We start from the raw sequence: 18162 nt of genomic DNA, 5'->3' as shown, positions 1-18162 counted from the left end.
CCATTCCCCACAGTGACAGCGAACCCTATTTGTGGCCTTCTCATACCAAAGATTGACTGGACTTTGTTGTTTTATTCCAGGTCACCGGTCTCATCAGAAGATCAAGGTAAGATCTTTTTTATAGATACTAACAGCATATTAAAAATGAGACTGAAGACTAGCTGTTTTAACACAGTCGTGGTGGAGAAAAATCACTTTAGAAAAATGTAACTTTGATGTTGCTCAAAGGTTGCTCACCCGTAGACATCAAGTGCTTGTTCATTTAGTTGATTTAGTTGGGGTTGGCAGAAGTTAAGCCTCTGTTGAGTTATTCGTAAAATGAATCTTGCTCAATCAATTGGAACTATTGCAAGTATTTGCAATTTATTCACACAGCTACATAGGGCTTCACCTATGGAAAATTATGTGTGGGCTTAAAGGATGCTGTATGGTTTTAGTGAAGATGAGTTGATCTCTTATGACTCTTATAGGACAGCACCTTTGTAGCAGAGGAGAGTGCATTATGCTTTAAAGCCTTGAACCCACATTATCTTGGGTTACCACTAAAGCAAATTTTGTAGCACTGTATGGAATTTGGTGCAGCTAGGAGCTTCTACATGTAAAAATCTCATGGCTTGAGTAGCAAGAGTTGCAGGTTATGGTAATATGCTTGCTCTGAAGGAGACTGAAGGATCTGATCTTTCCCTGTGGACTGAAGAGGAAGTTTGCAATGACCACATGGTTAATAACTTGACCAACTTAGGTGCTTAGAGCTAGGTGGTATAAATATCCCCATAGACTACATGGTTGCATTGGTACTGAAATCCAGGGACATACTGTAAATGAGGTGATAATTGTACTGGCAGAGCTGCACAAGGGCTGGGAAAAGCAAAAAATAAAAGGGAGACTTGTAACTGAGAGGAGAAAGTTCATCATGTAGCTCTGAATTGGGAATATTATTTTGGACCATAAAAGAAATAAATATCTATATTCTTCTGGCATTTGATTTGTATACAGTTACACAATCAGCAAAATTTCTGGACAATACAGCAAATATTCAAGAAAGGTCCAGATGGGGAAAAGCGAGAACTGTTGCAGATGGAGATGTAAGGTCTGAGCCTGGAAGTGTGTTGCTGAAGTATGTTCACTTGGAGTATGGAATGACTAGTTAGGTATCAACCTACAGTGTTCTTGGCTCCAGCCAAGATTTTTTTTGTCAGTATACCATCATTAATAAATTCTTTTCCATCTCCTTGATGTGTAATTTCTTAGTAAAAAAATTGTAAAGCAAGCCATAAAAATGAACAATCATGTCAGACCAAAGATACATCTAGGTCATCTAGACCATTCGTAGTGTCCGGTAGAAGTGGATCCCCTGACAAATAAGCATGAGAATAGCAGAAGTACACAGTTTTAATTTCCTGGTGTACCCTACCAATTTCCTGTGATTTACAGCTCATTGACTTCGTGAACTAGAGGTAGTTTTCTTGTTTAATATTTCATCTGCTTTGTACCATGACCACAGCTTCTTAATATGAGGTACTGGAGACTTGTAAGAAGTTAACAGTATATGCCATTTCTCCAGCCCTCAGAAGAAATTTTAAAACATTATGGTTTAATATACTATTTCAAGAGCTGGAGTCAAGCTGCTTGTCGGTGCATGAGCTTGTTAGTGATAGATTGCTCTTGCTTTTGTCATTTCCCTTGCATTTATTCTATTGCTCTATTTTTATCTATTAATGAAGCAACAGACAATGTAAATGTATTTCCCTGTGTATCTTTAAACTTTAATATTTCCTGCTGTCATAATGCTTTCCTTCTTTCTACTATTTTTATACTGTTCTAGTTTTTCACAAAATCTCCCTGTTTGCCACCTACCATCTGCTGTCAGGGTCTGGCTTTTCAGATTTGATAAACATCTCTGAATAGCCTCTTCCTTCTCTCCCTCTCTTCCCTTTCTTCAATAAGGAACCTCCTCTGAAACCCAGAGTGAAAGGCATATATTCCCTTGACCAATTAGTGATGTAATAGTGCTAGTTAGAAGTTTTGTGTTTCATGACCGTGAAGGAACTAACTAGATTTGTCATCCATGTAAATATGTGGGAGCTTCTCTCAAGCACAAAAGATTTCCTATGCCCCAGTGACTTTTCAGAAAGAGAGGTCCAATACTTGGATTTCCTCTCTCCTGCTATGCCACATACAGACCATGGTAAATGAGCACAGTACCAGAAGGAAAATGTGACAAAAGTGCTGTAGCACAAGCTCTTTTGAGCCTAGGTGCCTCTCAGTCCACTTTATGCATGTGTGGAAGCATCTCAGATTAGTCCTGGATCTGAAATCTCTTATCTAAGGAGAGAGGTGAAAACTTAGCTCTCAGTTGTCTGTTTTTTATAGTGTTTATGCACACCTCTCCTAGTTTCTTTTTCTTGGAGTAGCTATCCAGGAGACAGTTTTGAGACTCTTATTTTCATTAATAATCAGTACTTAGCTGTGTGCCAAATCAAGCTGTTAAACATTCATATGTAGTTCTATAAAGCAATAATGCTTTGGGGTGTAGAATAAAGTGCCTTCACTAACATCGCTCTGTCCTGTGTTTCAGCTGCTCTTCCCTATTATAGGACATCTTTCTAGTGCTGAGTTTCTGACAACGTGATGTGTTAGCCATCACTGAGATAAGGCACTTTCTCTGTTGTGCTGGATTTTTTATTTTAACTTCTCAATTGGTTTCTGATCTTTGCTGTACTGTTTCTCTGTGTTTATCTTCTTTCCACCATCCATGTCTTCCTTTTTTATTCTCTCTTCTCCTTGACTGTGAGATTGTATTTTGCACAGATTCCTGCATTGTGCTCTTCACTTTGGTTTCTGAATGTTATGTTTCTCCTTCAGCATGGACTGCTTGCTTCAAGCATTAGATGCAAGCAGTAGCTGTAGCATCTGTAGTGTAGTAACAGAGTTGCTACCAGAATTAGCATCTACTGTGAGTGGCACTTCCATTAATCCCTGACAGGACAATGCACTATCCTGTCTTGAAGAAAGAGTGAAAATAAAACACCATCTGTCTGGGACTGGACATTTATTGAACAATTCTAACAGCACACAATGCTCCTTCTTGTGGACATATGTTAAAGGCACCTTTATCAGTTACAAAACTGATCAATTGGCACAGAAAGGGAAACAGAACTGCTAGAAAATTCAAACTTCAAAAGAAAAAAGTAACAAACTCTTAAACATTTTGGAAGGTTTGTGTCTTTTTTCTTGGTACAGATATTTAGGAGTTACATAAATAAAGAGTGAAATCCATTGTCTTGCTTCTTTTTTTTTTCTTCTTTCTTTTTTTTCTTTTTAAAAGGAAAAAAAGAAGCCATGAACACAAAAAGAGCAGACAGAATTCCTAGCCCCCAAATTCCCTAACCAACTGACAAAATGGAACAAGCTAAGTGAACAGCAAAGCATAGTAGTTTAGACATGTGATCAGGGTGATGGATGTGAAGGATGAAATGGAAAGACTATCTGTTCAGTCAAGGGGGCCCTAGTACAGTTATGTGCCCTGCAGCCTTGGAGGACAAAGGTCTTTTTTTGAGTGTTGGGACTAGCTGAGAGTCAACAGTGGGTAAGTGGCAGGGCCACAGAAGACCTGGTGGATGTCATGATGGAGGGGACATGCAGGTTCCCTGTTAGTGAGTTGTAACACCTGTTGTATTTTTACTCTGTAAAATTCCTGGTCTTACGCTCAGGAGGACTGAAGCTGTTGTACCCTTCTACTTAAGAGTTTATTAAAATAAACCATATCTATTGTTTCTAAATCGGGTATGGCACCTTGATGGGAGTGCAGACTTCTAGCCAATTGCCTAGCCAACACACAGTCATTCCCTGATGATTGTTGGGTGAATGGTTGAGTTTTACCAAACCCTTCTTTCTTCTGTCACCTTTCAGTACTGCACTGCACACTGTATGTATATTGGATTACACCCTGCCCACTCTTACTCACAGCTGGCCTGCAGAAATCTCTCTAAAATTTTTGCAATGTTAATGCAGTATTCTTACATTTTATATTACTTTTGGTCTAGCTTCATCTGGATTATGTTTATCATTCTTTGGTTATCCTGTGTAACTGAGTTAGCTGTTCATCATCACCTGAGCAACTGAGGGAAATGCTCTTAAAACAAACACAATTAGTTCCATTTCAGTCTTCTGAAAGAAAAGTATTAGCAAACTCTTGAGTTGTATGTGGACACTGGCATGCTATTTATCTAATGGCAACTTGGAAATTATTCAGCTCCATACCTGTTTGCCTAACTTCAAAACAGAGGAACCTTGCCTTTGATGGAACTATTGAAAGTTTTACGTGGCTGTACTAATGCACCTCAAGTAGCAGTCAACCCCAGTGCTTAGTCCTTATACATCTGAGTTGCATTCTGATCAGGAGACAAAAGGTGCCAAATATTTATGTTTCTGGTGTCTTGCTCTTCTTGTGTTTCTATAAACCCATGAAACTGGGCTTTTTGCCATGTGTCCTTCTAGCAGACATGCTTTTTGGCTGCATCAGCAGAATTTCTAGCAAGATTTGCTGTGATTAAACTCAGTTGTTCTTTGTTTTCTTTTTTTCCTGCAATAGATTTCAAATTCATGAGGGAATGGGGGACAACTGAGAAATTAAGACAAGAGGCAAATATATTCAAAAGAGAAATTCTATAGATGTTTATTACAACATAATAATATGATACAAGGGATAAAGATGAAGGTTGATATTTCTCCTTGGAAAGGTGAATGGTGACATTCAAAGATCTTTCAGATTCTGGCAGATGGTGGTTCCATCATGATACTTAGTCCTCCAGTCTGGATATCCTGTCCTTAGCAGGGATTTGTGGGGAGCCAGGAGTGCATTAGAAGTGAAGTGACCTTCAAATTAGCCTCTATTAAAAGTTTTCCACTGGAATTGCTTGGCCCAGGCTGAAATTGGAAGCTTGGGACAGGATATGTAATTCTGTCTCTAGATATCCATCTGGATGGAGAGAGCTGCTTTATGAATAATAATGATGCAGTGATCAAATGTGTGCATGGAAAGCTGGGGCAGCTCCACCCCATGCAGCAAAATGTTTTGCTAAGCAGTATCTGGTCTTGCCTTGGACGCAAAATGTCCTCTACATTGTATTTGCTCTAGTGCTCTCTGCTTCATTAAAGAGTGTTCTGAACACATGCAAGGAGGAAGATGGCTGTAAGAACCCCAGAATATAGAACAACAGATGAGAACATTTACTGGGACCTCTCATACGTGGGATTTCCTGTTTTCCCTGGCAGCCTATGGGAAGGCTTCACTCTCTTAACCTAGTCAAAGTCTGCAAAGGGACATTCTCTTCAAGTTTTTTTAAGCATTCTGTAATCCTGGAAAAAAGAACAAGCAGGGTACTACAGATGGACCTCAAAAATCTCAGTAGAATTGAAAAAAAGAAAAGAAAAGAGAAGAAAAGAAAAGAAAAGAAAAGAAAAGAAAAGAAAAGAAAAGAAAAGAAAAGAAAAGAAAAGAAAGGAAAAGAAAAGAAAAGAAAAGAAAAGAAAAGAAAAGAAAAGAAAAGAAAAGAAAAGAAAAGAAAAGAAAAGAAAAGAAAAGAAAAGAAAAGAAAAGAAAAGAAAAGAAAAAAAGAAAAGAAGAAAAAAAAAGAAAAGAAAAGAAAAAGAAAGGCACCTCTGTTTTGTACACCAGATTCCTTCAAAAGACAGAATGATGGTTTTGCACAGATCCAGCTGAGAAGCTGTATTCTTCAGGGTGATGTTGCCGCCGTTTACCTAGCAACAAATTGAGATGTCTTGGAATGATTTCTCTGAATGAATCAAAGACAGTACAGTGGGGGGGCTCCTGACTGCAGTTATTTATTTTGATTAATTAGCCACTTCGGGAAGAAAGCCCTCCTGGATAATGTTTTGAAAGTATGTCTGTGGCCAGCTGAGCCAACAGTTGCTTGTGGATCTCCTCTGAGTTCATTTACTTCTCAGCTCAGCAGGCGCTCAGCAGAGTTGTGATACCAGTAGCAAGAGAAAGCATTCTGTCAAAACACTTTTCTAGGGCCAAGGCAAGTCTGCTCTGTCCCAAACCTTTCAAAGGTGGCAACACTCCACCTCTCAATATATCTAAAGCAGGCTGAGGGGTCAGTAGACAGCTGGGAGGGAGAGGTCTGGCAGATGTGGGCATTTGAATGAGTAACAACAAAACCCTGAAATATTACTTTGCAAAGGGCCATTGCCATTATCCCTTTCACCTCAGGACGAAGCAGAAGTAAGGAAAGTGTGGTCTGAATTAGGGCATTTATTTTCAAGCAGAAGCCTTGGGCAACCTTGCAAGCTTGTTTGCACCTGTTTGTTTCCGATGAAGGCTGCTCATGGTCAGATAAGAGTGGAAACTTGCTAAAGCAAAACAATAAAACAATTCACTCTACCAACTGAAGGCTCTGGTCAGTGAAAACTGACTTTCAGATTATTTAGTTCTGCTATGAAGCTTTATCTTGTTGAGGAAGAGATACTTAGATATTGCCAGGCAAAAGCACTACAGCCAGCCTTGCAGTGGCAAAAACCTGGTGAGAATGTGGTAGGAGTTCCTGTGATAGTAATGGTCCACCAAATCAAGGAGGAGGAACAGCATGGCCCACAATGTTACTTTTTTTTTCCCCCCTATCCTTTCTATTTTTAAATAAAAAATAAATCATTACTTAATTATTTTACCTAGAATTCCCTTCCTGCCAAAGTAATGCCACTCTATTGATAAAGTGGCTGCATTAGTCAGCCAAAGTCTTCTCTGCTTTGTGTTCTTGCTTGATCAGAGACATTTTCCTCCACGACATCGCTCCTGTAAATGACATTAATTGATACTGTCTTGGCTTAGAAAGAAAAATGGTGGAAGGGAAAAGGAAGAAAAAAAAGCTACAATGTCTGCCAAATGGTACTTAGTTTATCTACAACTGTTCTTTGGGGTTTTGGACCATTTACAAAGGAAGTCTTTTTTCTTTGTGGTCATCCCTTCCTTTTGTGAATCTGAGTTAAATGGTCTTGCAGGACAAGTTCAGCATTAGGGTCTGGATACTTCCATTCCTATCAACTGCACTCTCAGCTCAGCACCAGTGCCACATAAACAGTTCAGGGTGGACTCTAATTGGCATCAAAGTACCTTTAAACTAGTCTGACAGAGCAAACGGGGCTTTAAAGGCAGCTTGAGTATAATTTACATCTGTTTGAAAGGCTCTTTATCCTTACAGAGTTGTATGAAGGGACTTCTGTGTAAGTGAGAATTTAGGCTTTCTTTCCCTCCAGCAAGCCTGTGTGGTTATTTTTACATTCCTCCCCCCCCAAACTCCCTCTCTAAACAGTGGTTTGATGCTGAGTGTTGTTTGAATCTAAAATTCCTGAAAGGAAAAGATTTGTAATGCATATTTATAACCACCTGAGTAATGGATGACTTTTTTCAATGTGAATTTTTTTGTATTATTCCCAAGTTAGGCAAACAAATGCAGTCAAAACTGTATCTCCTCTGAATCTGCACAAGATGCAGTGCTTTTATAGCTAAAAGACAACCCACAAATATTTAGAAGGCTTTTCTACTTCTTTGTGCAGTCCTAGGAATATAAGTTATTGAGGTATGACTTATTCAGAGGGCCTGCATGTTTCAAAAGTGTCTCTCAAACCACAGGAGAATGTGTGCTTATGCACATGCTTTCCTGTACAGATGGATTAGCTTGAGATGCTGCGTGAAAGCCATCATAATATTCCCCTTGCTGAATAGTCATCAGACGTCTGGCTGGCTGCTGTTCAGCTGATGTGCTTTTGAGCTGCTTCTTGCAGCAGGGTGCCACAGTCAGTTGTTGTGTACTCTTGGGAGCATTTTGAGCTCTCAGGCTCTTTATTTGGTTTTCTTTCATGGTAGTGCCTCATAACACTGCTGGTGGGAGCTACCTAGACTGATTCTACTGCTCTTGTATTCCCTAAGAAGCCTAAGCCTTTCCCAAAGCTGAAATCCTGTATGGAAATCTGGTTGGTCACCTGTTTCTTTAGGATAGCAGGTAGTGGCAGTAAACAAGCACATTTTGGAAAAAAGTCAACGAGTCTTTGATTTAGCCAGCACAAAAGATATTATGTTCTAGGCAGGAAGCCTCTAAACAGCACATATTTTTGCAATCATATTTCCATCATGCCTCTTATGCAGTCTTTGGGCTGAGGCAGAACTCCTCCTGCAAGTCCAGGAAACTGTCCCCATTCTCCATTCCCCATTCTCACACCAGACAGCATCTTCAGATATAGATTGCCAGCATCCTCTTTCTCACAGCTGATGTGAGATAGAAAGAGACGTTGCTGACGTATAGGGCTAGATTTTCTAAAATGGCTAGTGAGAGACATTTTTCAATGAAATCTCTTAATTGGCATTTATAAGTTGATGTCTTCTCAGTCTTACAGGCAGTCAAGTTCCATATCAAAATGTTCCTTGTTTAATCATAATAATGCAACCTCTTTATTAGCACTGAGATGGGAAACTGGTTCTCTTTGTCTGTTAGCCATCTTTTTTTGCTGAAGATGCTCCATTTTGATTGCTCAGCACCAAAGCTAAAAAATAGTGCAAAAAAACTCTTCTGTTTGGGGCAAAAATTATTTTTTTTTATACTGTATGTCAGCTGTAGTTCAATGTGAAGGTAAAAATTATTGTGAAAACAAAGCAAGATGGAGGTTAACACCTGTCCTAGGTATACCAAACAATCTTACTATTAAACTGCACTACTAAGCTTTGTGTTCAGGCAGATTCCCCAGGAGTGCATGAACTATTTTTACAGCATATTCTCATGAAAATGGATTTTTTTCTGCCTGAGAACAGCTTTTCCTGTGCACAGCTGAAAGGAAAAAAACAACAGTCCTCATGGTTATGACAGGACCAAGTGTTTGTTTCCTTATCTTGGCAGAAGTTGTGCACTGCTATAACATGCTTCAAAGGTGGGTTTGTGTCCCTCATCGGGGCATGGTGTAGTTTTTTTGGAATGTAGTTAGACTATATTCAGGGGCCTTTGCCCTATTCTATTGGAAAAAAAAATGTAAGAGACAGCTGATTGATGTGAAATCTTTTTTCAGTGAACACAAGAGCGATTTTTTTTTGTGCAGAAGTTCAAGGAAGTCTTCATGGTGGATGTTTTACTTCTACTGCTTTTATTTTTGCTAGCCTTTTACCCCTCTTATAACCACACAAATCTTTAACCATTTATTTCTCGGTTTTTTGCTAGATCCTAGGAGACCCAACATGCTACAAGGCTTACTTTTTTTCATGTTCTTCGTTAGTTGCTTCCAGTACTGGGCATATAAAATACATGAAGAAACATTTAATTGCTTTTTCCATTCAGCTATGCTTCAAAGAGAGATGTTTAAGCCTCATCAGCTCTGGTGAGACTTGAGATTGTCTGTGGATCAAAAAACTGTGAGCTCACAGTCATTCCAACAAAGCATTATTAATTTTGTAATTTAATTTCTCAGTTGTGTTGACAACGTGGAATACATATTTTAAAGGTTTTTTTGTTTTGTTTGTTCGTGGGTAGCTTCCCCCCCCGTGACTGTAAAAGGAGATTAAATATTGGGAAGAGGTAAAGATTTTGTAAAAGCTCAGATTCAGAGATTTGCAACTGTTCTTCACCATGCATTCCTTCAACTTTTCTATGGGACTGGCAGATCCTTCAGAAATGTCAAGTATATGTGCTGCTCTGTATCTTAGGTGCTTACTTTTCATAGTCATCTTGGAAGGGAAGTAGTCCAGAAACCAATTCCCCATTGTGCCCTTACCCATTTCATCTGTAAGCCAAGGTTTAAGGTCACGGGCAGATTAGAAAAAAGTCAATTCTGTACATTTCTGGGTAAGTTCTGTCACTGTCAGTTTTTCATATTAAGTTTGATCTTTACTAGATTATAGAAAGCTATTATCAGCAATTTGTGGTTTACAGGGAAAATAATGTATTTCTGAATGATAATTTATGTGGACTTCACACTAACTTGAGAGCGTAACTTTTTGAGTGATTGAAATAGAAGTTATTATTGATTTCTATAAAACTAGTGGGAAATTGAAAATGAGGGCTTGTTTTCTTATGACTTCTGTAATGCTGATCTTTAACAGCTCAGAAGACTCCAGCTGTGTAAAAGCACTCTTCTAGTCAGGGTCAGCTTTTAACTTTTCAATGTGTAAAATGGTAATTACTTTAAATTTCTGACTCAGTGAATGTCACAAACTCTACAACAGCAATAAAGAGTTGAAAATGTTCTGGAAGATAATGATAGGCCAAGTTAAGTTTAATAACTCTCAAGAAATTTGATGATGTCACATTCTGCTGCATTTTCTTCTTTATTATCAACTCAGCAAGGTTTGAGTGAGACAGTATTTCATGAGATGTTTCTCAAGAGTTCCTCTGAGGAAATCTAGAAGGAGATTATGGTGGATACTAAGGCTCGAATTCTGCGGGCCCCATAGCGAAGCTCTAATGTCTAATATTTTTTGTTAGCTGCTTCTAATCAGTAAGAAGCGCATAGGTTCCAAATGCTGAATCACTGCATTGAACAGTGGCTTAGAAAGGGCTGGATGATTGCAGGCACTGCCTGATAAATGCAATTTCTACATGGTCCTGGTCACTTCAGATCATCACCTGCCTTACTGTACCTTTTGAAAGAGCTGAAAGTTTTATGAGCCCTAATTCTGTTGGAGTTATGGTAGGTGAATTCTACCATAATTTCCCATATGCTTGAATGTTGTCATACACTGATTAGATCCTTTGTTAGCCAGGTATTTTTTAACCCATGGTAAGATGTATTATTGCAAAAAATCCTTTACTCTCCAGCTGCATTTAATTTATAGATCTCAAATAAACTGCATTTTAATCATGGATGGCACAACTCCTTTGTGTGGTGCTTATACTTTAAAGCATAGATTTAAATAATTCTGCTCCCTCCAGGGAGAGTTCTTAGACCCTCATTGAAGAATCACCTGGAGATTGTGGAAGCTTCAAAATAGCCATACATTTTTATCAGCATTCACTGTGGCTTAATTTATATAGTAGTAGTGACTATGGCATGGAAAGAGTGTGCAGTCTGACCGGTAAAATCTGGAAGATATCTATAGTTTGTGCATGACTTTTACTCACTTAAAACAACATGTTACTCCTGTACCACTGACAGTGTCACTGCAGAACAGTTCTGTTCTTTGAGATTCTTTCCAGTGAAAGCCAACTCCTCTCGCTATCACACAAATGGTTATTTAACTAACTTATTAAATATCTTCCATGTCAACCTACTTTAAACAAAAAAACTTGTGATCCTGAGATGTTACCTATAAGGGTTTATATGGGTTTTTTTTCTCCATATTTTTTTGGAAAGTGTTTTAGCAGCAAAATTCCAGTCTGACAGTAGCCTGGTGCCAAGCTCTGTTTATGTCCTTGGTGTTAAGCTGATCAACAGTGTTGGAATCAGGAGGGAATTTTTATGCAGGTCAGATGGGAAGGGATAGTTGTTGGTTGATGTTTTTGTTACTCATTATGCTTTTCAGAACTTTCATTGCTTTTGAAGTGAGGAACATGGTGGTGCTGACTTCTGTGTTGCAATTGTGTGTCTCTTTGTTAGGCCTTTAATTTATGAGGTGTTCTCATGCTGCACCTCTATATTATACAAACAGCTTTCAAAATTTCAGAGACCATGAGTGTTGCCTGATCCCAGGAGTATCATACCTTGGAAACCCTTAGAAGGAGGACCCTCCATTTTTCCCTTGTTATGTTGTCCTTGCAGGTGATCAGACATGTCTCCTGGCATCATGTCATTCTGAAGGATACTTTCTCTGTCTTAGTTTGGCTATTAACTTAGGTACTGCAAGATGGAGGTAATTTTTCCTAGAACTTCTGTAGTCCATGGAGGGAGATGCACAACAGGAACTTTTGCAGGGGTGCCAGGTTGCTTTCTATGGAGAGTTATTATCTCTTCTGACCATCCAGGCAGTCCCATTAGCCCTTCTAGGCATCTTGCAGCCTCTGAAGTCACTGGGTACAAATACCTCACTGCTTCATTATTTGTTTCCAAGGGTTTAATGACTGATTTTGCTGTGCTGTTTTAATTAACAGGCTGGTCAATATTTAATTTATAAGGTTAGTGTGTGTAGGATTTTTATTTTTTTTTTAAATTATGTATGTAAGTTGGCCCACAGGGGTGGTTAGAACCTCATCTCAAAATTCACCCAGTGGAAACTAAAAGTTGCAGGTCTCTATCAGCTGTTACATACATGGACATTTCTGGTTGTCCATATCCTAGCATGTAATTGTTTCTGTCAAGATCCATCACCCTGGGCAGTGATTGACACATCTGCTGGCAGCTTCAGCAGAGAGGGCTGAGATGAAGCAGGGTTGGAGCAGGGATTGTCCGCAGGGGTGTACTAGTGGAGAGGGTTGAGCTTCACTGAGAAGGTAGCTTGGGCAGTCTACCAAAGCAGAAAATTGAGTGTTTCCTTGTTATATGGACAGAGTGCTTCAGTCTCCGGGCTTGTCAAGTTGTCACCTTTCATCAGCAATAAATCTGCTTGCTAAATAAATGAGAAAGATAGTAAAACATTTTTATTAGTCATGACATATGCCTGTATTAGGAGAAGTTGAGAAAATAATAACTTGAGTTAAATATTTATTAAATAAAGTAATTCTGAGGCATCTTTAAGACCTGAAGGTATCTTATGATAGGATAAAACAATTGCATAATTCATGTTATATATTACACTGGTGGTGCAGTGTTGCTCAGAAAAAAGAACCATTCTCACTTTAGTGTTTTTAATTTTAAGCATTGCAGTTAGCAACATTTTTGTCCAATTTCTCAGTCTGCTCTCTCTTGTCAATGCCATCTGCTTGCTTGTTTTACCACCTCTTTAACAACCAGGTGATTTTTGCCATCTTCACCCTCCTCCTTAATACACCCAGCAGTTCCATTTTGGTTTACAGGATTAACGTGACCAATATTTATATGTTTATATAAATGTGCTCCCTATTCCAACAAACCTTTCTCCATTTCTAGTTCAATAGTTTCTAAGTCTTCCAGCATCCTGGTTTACAGTACTGAATTATTTTACTGTAGTCTAATCTGTTTGTTACGCCAGTTGGTTTTGCTGGTTTATAATGTATTCATTTATGCAATAGGTTCTACTCTAGCACAGCAGTTAATTTTAAGTGTGCAGGTAGAGTTGGTGAAAAGAATGTGATTAGCTCAAAGCTAAGCACCTGCTGAAATGCTTTGCTGGATTGGAGGCTTAGCCAAGAGAGGAAAAGGTTGGTCTAATAATGTTGAATGTGTTTTAGGGCTGCTTTATCCTAATAGCTTTATCAAAAAAACAATTTCTGGTTACCGATACTCAATGCAGAAGATTTCTCACGGCTTGCCAGGCTTTACTTCTCACTTCATAGTTTTCTAGATCTCTCTTCTGGCTCTTCAGAACTATAAACTGAAGCATGATTTGCATAAGGAAATGTACCTTTGCCTCTAAGGAAGCAACTTCAGGGAAGATGTCTTAAAATACCAGATGTAGAAGACCATGGAAAGGTGGTGTCACCAGTTGATTTAATTTTCAGATATGTGAGTGAAGCAAAATATTTATACAAATTCAGACTGCAGTAGACCACATAATAAATATGTCAGTGAGACTGAATTGGTGAGAAAAGGAGAAAGAAGATAAAATTAATTACATAAGGGCTAAATTCTGGTCTGCTATTAATTTTAGCTGAGCCAGTATGAGAATTATTGGGGGAAAAAGGACATAAATCACTGAAAATTATATCTGAAGCAAAGATGTACATGTATTTTTTCCAGGTTCAGCTCTTATCTGCTGGGGTTTGTCTTTTTCCATTCTTTGAATCTGTGTGTCTTCATGCCCAAAAATGCTGGGGGATTTGCAGCACTTAGTGGCTCATGGTCATTGTAAAACTGCCCTAAATCCAATGTTAAAAGAATTTCTGCTACTGCTTTCCCAAGAACTTAGCTGGACTGGGTTTTTACTTTTCCTGCTGCTGCATGGCCAAGGCATGAGGCATTTCTAAGACCAGAAGGCCATGCTCAACCCCAGATATTTTCAAAGAAAGGGACATTTGTTGAGTTGTCTTTGCATGCCCTTCCTCTTCTGCAGTGTTTATCTTCAATACATTGTTCTTTTTGAAGCCGTGACAAGCTCCTTGTGGAAATCACACTGTGCAGTTTCCTGTGTGTTATTCTTCAGAGGCAAGACTATACTATCATTTTCTTTCCCTGTTGTTCCTCCCTACACGAGCTTTTGGCATCTTTATCAAGGATGGCACTTGAGCAAATGCTTAACTTGATTGCATTGCCGAGACTTAAAGATAAAAACGGGCTTAGGCACTCTTGAAAAGGTATAAACTGAAGCAGATGTTTAATGCTTTCTCAGATGCAAGCCAAGTAAGTGCTTTCTCAGAAAGATACTAATAATTGGGTTTTTTTACTATATATATAACGATAGGGAGAAGTTGTAAAAAGAAGGAAATAGTTGCATATCAGTAGATTTTTTTTAACAACTTCCCATGTCTGTGGTGACTTGCAGACTATATAGAGGATAAGACAGAGATCCAGACTTTTGCCTTCCTTTTATTTAACTGACACAGGGCACTCAGTAGTGGGTAGTGAGCAGCTCCTGGCTCTGTGCACAGCTCTGTCCTACTTTTCTATGAGCCTTTGCTTACTTTGCCTCTCTTTGTCTTTCTTTCCTTCTGTGTCTGCCTAAATTACAAGGGCTGAAAAGGTGGGGACTGGCTCCTGCTCTGTTTTTGACTCTGCTTGCCAAACCTGGGGCACTTGCTGCCCACTGGCATGAAAAAATGTCTTTGTAATACAAATAACTATTACAAAATTTCCATTTTTCTACCTAATAATCTGCAACTTGGGACTGTCAATGTATTTTAGACTGACTGCTCTGTCATCAGTGTAAGTGAAGTTTGAGAGGTATGAGGATACTTTCAGGTTCTCTTTGTTTATGACATTGGTGTCTTCAGTGATGGCTCAGGTGCCAGAAACTTGGGCCCACCCTGTGGACATTTTTGAAAAGTAACTCAAGGCAAAAATTCAGACAGAAACTTGTAGTTCCAGGGCACCATTGGAAATGCTGGATTGATGTCTCTGCAGCTTCCTGGCAACATGGCCAGTCTTCCTGCCAGTTGCAGGCTTTGCATTGGTTTTGGTAGTATATTAGACTGCAAGTGGATTGAGGCATTGGTGTTACCTTGTACATACTGTAAGCTATGTTGTCAGCTGTGAGGCTATACACATAATGCTTTCTGCCTAACATTAGTTGTTTGTCTTTTGCAGCACTTTTACAGGCAGTCATAGCTGGTGATCTGCTGAAGGTGAGTACAGAGTACCTTGTGTCCACTTTTTCACAGCCTTTTGCTGGTCTGATATACTGTAAATTTTATCACACCTCTGCTGAAAATATAAACAGACTGCTGTAGGGACTGCTGGCAAGTGCCATTTTACAACCTTTCCAGGAAACCCTGAATATTAGAGGAACACATCAGTCAGGTGAGGTGTGAAGTTTGAGTGAATAGGATATGGTGTTAGCACCTTTCAGCCCAGAATTCATAGTGCACTGTGCACAGCAGTATGTCAGTTAATATCAGGGAAATTAACTATACTGACAAATGCAACACTGAACAGCAGGGTAGTTCTGACACACCCTTGCATAGTAAAGGATATTTTATGGTTGGTGGCCAAGCTACTAGAGTTGCTAGAAACTTTTTAATTTCTACCTAGGCAACCACCAGACCAAGTATAATCAACCTCAGCTTGGTGTTTTATCATCTGATGGGTGTCTCAGAACAGGCAGTGTCTTAGTATTTTTAATTATTGGGAGGAAAAGGCACCTGTGCAAAAATGTTTTGTGCCATGTCTGAAGTTTCATGTTTTACATTTATTTAGGCTGCCTTTTTCAGTAGTCAAGTCAGGATTTGAAAACATTCCCTTAAATTTGGATGAGGGCTGTGATTAATGATTGCAATTTTATCTGCAAGAAACCAGCTTGGAGCCATTTGTAAAAATGACAGTACTGTTAGAACAAGACTTTGCCTGCAGGTGCCCCTTCTATACCTCTGCCCCTGTACTTGTGGCTATAGCATCTAGGGAGCAGTCCTTCAACCAGCAGTCATAAAAATATTGTCCCCTTTTTGCTTCTTGAAAACTGCTTTAGTTTGCTTTGACAGGGAAACTTCCTGTCCTTCTTCAGATGTACCACATCATAAATGATGCCCCGTTGTCACAATCTTCTCCTTCTTTTCTGCAATGATCTACACTGCAAATCACCTCTGAGTCTGCAGTAGTTCCGGGACATGACTGGTTGTGGTTTCTTCTCCCTTATTCTACACAGGGCTTCCTTCCCCTTCCACCAGTCCTGGGCAGAGGCAGGCAGGAAGATCTGGGGCCACTAAAGCCCACTTTCCTGGGGATTTTTGAGTTGGAGTTTTCTGATTTAATCAGGGAGTGTTTACCTCCCACACTTAGAAAAAAAAATGGAATTTCCAGTAACGAAGCCAGAATTTTCTGTCAAATACATATATTTTCAAATATGCCAACAGCTTCACCAGAAGAGGTGTTGCAAGCACTGCTAGCAAGCAATAATTCATCGCCAGAAAGTGGGCAATGTCTAATTGTTTAGGAAATAGTAACTGCTCTTCTTGACCCATATAATTGTCAATGCTTCTAGTTTCAGACACTGTTTCTATTGTGGCCTAAAAGCTGACTTTAAAGTAGCATTTAATTTCATTTTGTTCCATTTTTTACTGACCTCCTACAAAAAAAAATACAAAACAAAAACATTTGCCTGTTTATTTGTTTCTCTGCTCCTCTCATCTTATCCTTCTCTGTGTTGGTTTGTTGTTCTGTTGGGTTTTTTTTCCAGTTCATAGAATGCTGTAAAAAAGGAGCCAATTTGTTAATCCAAGGACCTGATCACTGCTCTCTGTTGCACCATGCTGCCAAGACTGGGCATGGTGAGATCGTGAAATACATCCTGGAACATGGTGAGTCACAGCAGGCAAATCCACAGAGAGCTGAACTTTAGCCAGGTGTCAGTCAGGTAAAACCCCACTGTGTGGCTGGAAGTGCCCTCACTCATCTGCAGTCACCCTCAGCAAAATGTCCACCTGCGGCATGTGTGAGCAGGAGGCTAGGAATGTGGCAGTAATGACAGTCATGGCTTCAGATAAAGGAAAAGCGTTGAAAAAAAATAAAGGTGGCTTGTGAGGAGGATGGGTTTTTCCACAGTTGCATCTGTTGACAGGCTGTGAAGAAGCAGTGCAATGCTCTAGTTAGAACCTCTGGCATAGGAGTCATCTGAGCTTATTTGTTTTTCAATTTGAGCATATGTTGTAGAAAACATCTAATCTCCATTAAAATATTTACAGCAATGGAGAGCCCTTTCAACCATTGGTATTATTTCAGTATTTAGTTACACACTGGCTAGGAATCTGTGCATTTATTTCCAGGTTGGATTCATTTAGCTTCCCTTCCAACCTGCCAATAATATGTCTCTGTTAGATTCAAGACCACTTGAGTATAAAAATTTATTATCTCCATTTTATATTTATATGTATGGACTGTGATAATGCAATTTCCTTTTTTTCCTTTCAGCTCTTTTATTTTGTCAGTAACAAGACTGCAGGCACGCTTACACAGGTTATACAGCAACTTGTTTTTGTATGTATGTTTGAGGCAGTCACATTTAGGAGTTTCTGCCTGTTGAACTGCCATAATCTTGTTCACTAATTACAGGAGACTGGTAGAGTAATATTCTCACAGTGTAGATGGCCTTATATCCAAATATCTATTTATATCTAGTTTTCTCACAAGTTTTAACAAGTCTTACCAGTGCTACATCTACTTCGTATTTAACTCCTTTGGATTATTTCATTAGTCACTGAGCTTATACATGCCTCTGGATTCTATAGTCAGACACAATTTAACTTTACTTTCCTACTGCCTCTGGTCTCTTCTCACAGTGCACGTGACCTGTGCCCATTCACTATCATGGCTGCCTTTCCAGGGCTTTTCTTAGGCACATTTACCTTAACTTACAGTCTGACCCGGTTGCCATTCCTTTAGTGAAGGCTTAAAATGAGATTGTTTAAGCTGCTAAGGATGTGAGCATGGGAATTTTTGAAG

General features: G+C 39.2%; 1 protein-coding gene across 1 annotated transcript in view; it reads left to right on the top strand.

The window, feature by feature from the left end:
• DGKI (diacylglycerol kinase iota) overlaps positions 1-18162 on the top strand; it is a 172840-nt gene that overhangs the window by 144138 nt on the left and 10540 nt on the right. The window contains exons 28-30 of the mRNA XM_051640929.1: positions 81-106; positions 15316-15353; positions 16901-17021. Of these exons, the coding sequence (XP_051496889.1) occupies positions 81-106; positions 15316-15353; positions 16901-17021 (185 nt within the window). The remainder of the gene's footprint in view (positions 1-80; positions 107-15315; positions 15354-16900; positions 17022-18162) is intronic.

The sequence above is a fragment of the Apus apus genome, chromosome 1, assembly GCF_020740795.1.
Source record: "Apus apus isolate bApuApu2 chromosome 1, bApuApu2.pri.cur, whole genome shotgun sequence".
In the NCBI taxonomy this organism is placed as follows: domain Eukaryota; kingdom Metazoa; phylum Chordata; class Aves; order Apodiformes; family Apodidae; genus Apus; species Apus apus.
The sequence above is the reverse complement of the archived record's forward strand: the minus strand, read 5'-3'. Positions and strand labels throughout refer to the sequence as shown.